General features: G+C 34.2%; 2 protein-coding genes across 2 annotated transcripts; both read left to right on the top strand.

Moving 5' to 3' along the window:
- The first annotated feature begins 1,340 nt into the window (after positions 1-1,340).
- On the top strand, positions 1,341-2,106 carry LOC122536430. The gene is made up of 2 exons (XM_043668801.1): positions 1,341-1,500; positions 1,794-2,106. The coding sequence occupies exons 1-2, from the start codon at positions 1,344-1,346 to the stop codon at positions 1,964-1,966; spliced, it is 330 nt and encodes a 109-aa protein (XP_043524736.1). The 5' UTR covers positions 1,341-1,343; the 3' UTR covers positions 1,967-2,106.
- Positions 2,107-2,192: 86 nt separating this feature from the next.
- On the top strand, positions 2,193-2,887 carry LOC122536457. The gene is made up of 2 exons (XM_043668842.1): positions 2,193-2,229; positions 2,355-2,887. Exons 1-2 carry the CDS (start codon positions 2,193-2,195, stop codon positions 2,885-2,887), a joined length of 570 nt encoding a protein of 189 aa, XP_043524777.1.
- The last annotated feature ends 1,315 nt before the right edge of the window (positions 2,888-4,202 follow it).

Below are 4,202 nucleotides of genomic sequence, written 5' to 3'. Positions count from 1 at the left end.
TACAAACTATATTCATAAATGAAGTTAAGGAATCGTATTTTCAACATGTGCAAACATAATAGGAGAAATATTAGTATCATACCATTAGGACACTGCATTAAATGAGAAATACTTTTTCTCTATTTATATGCTCGCCACTGTACATCCTGAATTAATTAACAATGAATTAAGTAAAAAAAGAGGAAAGCTGTTTGTCTGCTTCGTAAATTTGAAAGCGGCATTCGACAAAGTCGACAGGAGACCACTGATGGAGAGATTGGAAAGAAAGCGGAGAAGGAAGAGAAAGGAAATGAATGTAGAGGGAAACTTAAGGAGGAAAATAACAAAAATATACAGAGAAATAGGCAATATGGTGAAGGAGGAAAGAACAGAAGAATTCTGGACAACAAGAGGAGTGCAATTAGTTATTATTATATTATTTTATATATATATATATAATTATTATTATTAGTTATTATTATAGCAATTAAGTGCATTTTTGTCGGATTTAGAAGAGGATATGAATAAGGTGCAGGTGGGAGGAGTTGTGATAGGAAGAGAGAAGGTACAGACGACAATAAATGTGGATGATATCATGCTTGTAGCGACAAAAGTGGGGATGAAAGGAATGTTGGGAAAATTAAGGAAGTATGTAAGGAGGAAAGTGAGTCGTGTTTTCCAAGAGTCCGGAGAAAAGAGGGATTATAAAGTCACAGTAATGCAGGTAGTGCTAATCTAGATAAGACGATTCAAACGAGAAAGAGCGGAGAAGACTTGGGAACGAGAATTCGAAAAAAGAACGTGGAGCCAGATATAAAGAAAGCGAGAATATTCAAGAGGAAAAAGTAGAGGTTAGAAAAAAAGAGGTAGAAAGATATGGCGACAAGAGCAACACCAAGTAGGAATAAGGGGATGATGGAGAAATTTGTACAGTCTAAGGATATGTAGCGACCGTTACACCTCCAAAATTAACATCAACGACAGCTACACAATCGTTCTGTCAAAAAGTACGTTTCCGGTAAATTGACATTTAACATTTGAATATTGTAAACTGACAGTTTATTTTTATTATTACCATGAAGGTTATTACCATGTTTACTTGTTAATAGAGATGTATATATAGACTCCATGTTAGAATTAATTATTCATTCCTCAATTATCATTTGTAGAAAACAGTTATCTATTTTTGCTTTATAATTTATTATAATTTATTAAAAATTACTCGAGTCACGAAGTTCTTATTTATTTGTAGTATTGTTAAATTACCCTTATAATCGCTACAAAATTGGTGACCCCGACATAATCCGAAAAGAAGAATTTTGTTATACATTTGTGTTATAAAAAAAAAAAAAAAAAAGAGAAAAATGGCCACACCACCAATCCAAGCTCGTATACCAATTGCTGAAGAAGCCTACATTCCACCGGTCGTAGAAGCTCCGACAATAGGTGCAATGACCCCTCAACATCTACCACCATTTAACAGAGAAAATTTAAAATTATGGTTTCTTCAAGTGGAAGCAGGTATGCGATCAAGTAAATTGACGGGCGATACATCTAAATTCGATCATATTGTGTCACGCCAACCTTCGGACGTGGCCTTATTAATTCAAAATTTAATTGAAATGCCACCAGAAATAAATAAGTATGATACTTTAAAAAATAAACTTTTGCAACTTTTTGGCAAATCAGAAGAGACTACATTACGGCAACTTCTCAGAATTTGGGCGACGAAAAACCATCTCATTTTTTACAACGTATGAGAAATATGGTAGATAGAAATGTCCCTGATTCAGTCTTAAAAACTGTTTTCTTAGAACAAGTTCCACCTTCATTATACGACGTTCTGATAGTTAATTCAGATGCTGATTTAACAACGTTAGCATTACTTGCGGACCGAGTAATGGAATTTCGGCCAAATTTTATCGCAAGTATGAGTAAGTCTCCTTGGAAAACCGGAACGGATAAGGACGATTCATCAATTCAATAACAACTAGCAGAAATAACTCGAAGAATGGCAAATATGGAATCCAATATGTCCAAAAGAAGACCTTTTCAAAGACGTTTTCGATCCAAATCCCGGGGTCGAAGATCTTTATCAAGAAATCGCGCACCTTCAATTGAGAGAAGAGGAGGACTGTGTTACTATCACTACAATTTCGGCGCAAGAGCATTTAAATGTAAAGCATGTTCGTGGCCATCAAATACAACAAATAATGGAAACACCGCTGTTCAACAAGCGGAAAACTAAAGGCACGTCCAACAGTTTCGACGACACTGGGAGGCGTGCAAAGTAGTCGTCTAATAATTCAGGACAAAAGGAATAATTTATCATTCTTAATTGATACCGGGGCTGATATTTCCGTACTACCGCTCAGTACGGCAAAAAGGAAATATCACCCCTTCTGATTTTAAGGTATATGCTGCTGATGATACGCCGATATCGACCTACGGTGTCAGAACGCTGATTCTGGACCTCGGATTGCGGCGTCCATATATTTGGAAGTTTACCGTTGCTAAAATTCAACAACCAATTATTGGTGCAGATTTTTTAAAATATCATGGTCTTCTGGTTGATCTTAAAAATAGACGAATAATAGACGACTACACGAAAATTCAACAAATAGAACAGCTAAGCACAGTTAAACATTCAACAATTACAACATTAAACAAAAAACACAATAATGAAAAATATATAAAACTATTAAAACAATACATTGACATAACGAGATCAACACAAGGACTAGAAACACATAAGATACATCATCACATCATTACTTCAGGAAGACCATGTGCAGAAAGACCACGCAGGCTAGCATCAAATAAATTTAAATTATTATTAATACAACAAGGAATTTGTAAACTCTCTTCTAGTGAATGGGCTAGTCCACTGCTAGTTCACTCTTCCTAAGAAAAATGGTACTTGGAGGATGTGTGGTGATTATCGTAAATTAAATTTACAAACAGTACTAGATAAATATCCTATACTTCACATTCATGACTTTACTCACGCGTTGGACTGGAAAAACAATTTTTACAACTTTGGAAAAAGCTTATCATCAAATCCCGATGGCGCCAAAAGATCGAGAAAAAACTGCGGTAATTACGCCATTTGGACTTTTTGAATATAATGTTATGCTTTACGGTCTAAAAAATGCAGCACAGACATTCCAACGTTTCATGGATGTGGTAATCAGAGGTTTGGATTTTGCATTTTGTTATATTGATGATCTTCTTATCGCCTCCACCAATGAGTTTGAACATTATGATCATTTACATAAAATTTTTGAAAGATTAAAACGGTATTTCTATTAATTTAGCAAAATACATTTTTGGTGCATCGACTGTACAGTATTTGGAGTACCAGATTGATCAGAAGGGAGCCTGTACCAGAAAAAATTAATGCTATTTTAAATTATAATAAACCAAAAACAATTGTTGAATTAAGACGTTTTCTAGGAATGATCAATTTTTATCGAAGATTCATTAAAAATGCTGCTGATATTCAGGCTCCTTTGAATGCTTTTCTTAAAAGTGCTAAGAAAAATGATAAAAGAGTAATTGTTTGGACAGAGGAAACTAATACTGCATTTAAAAAATGTAAAGACTCGTTGGCGGATGCAGCACTATTGGTTTATCCAAAAATTAATAGTCCACTACTTCTCATTACTGACACTTCAAATTTAGCTTGTGGGGCTGTACTTCAACAAAAAGTAAATGATTCATGGGAACCAATAGCTTTCTTTTCTAAAATATTTTCACCACAAGAAATTAAATATAGTACGTATGATCGAGAACTTACAGCAATTTATAAAGCAATAAAAAATTTTAAACATTTCTTAGAAGGACGAGACTTTACAATACAGACTGATCATAAACCATTAACATTTGCATTTCATCAAAAATCAAAAAAAGCCTCACCAAGACAATTATGACAATTAGACTATATTGGACAATTTTCAACCAAAATTACCTACATTTCGGGATCTGATAATGAAGTGGCAGACGCTTTATCACGGCTGGACGTTATTAATATGCCAGTCATGGTCAGCACTTCTGAGCTTGTCGAACAGCAAGTAAAAGATCCAGAATTATCACAAGTTTTAAAAAGTACAGTCTTACAAATAAAAAAGTTAAAAGTAGACAATTCAAATAATTCAATTTACTGTGATATTTCAACCGAAATGATTAGGCCATATATTCCAGTAGTGTTGCGTAGGAAAATC

The sequence above is a fragment of the Frieseomelitta varia genome, unplaced genomic scaffold (assembly GCF_011392965.1).
Source record: "Frieseomelitta varia isolate USP_RPSP 00005682 unplaced genomic scaffold, Fvar_1.2 scaffold_155, whole genome shotgun sequence".
NCBI classification, from domain to species: Eukaryota; Metazoa; Arthropoda; class Insecta; order Hymenoptera; family Apidae; genus Frieseomelitta; species Frieseomelitta varia.
This window is presented reverse-complemented; position numbering and strand designations above follow the sequence as displayed.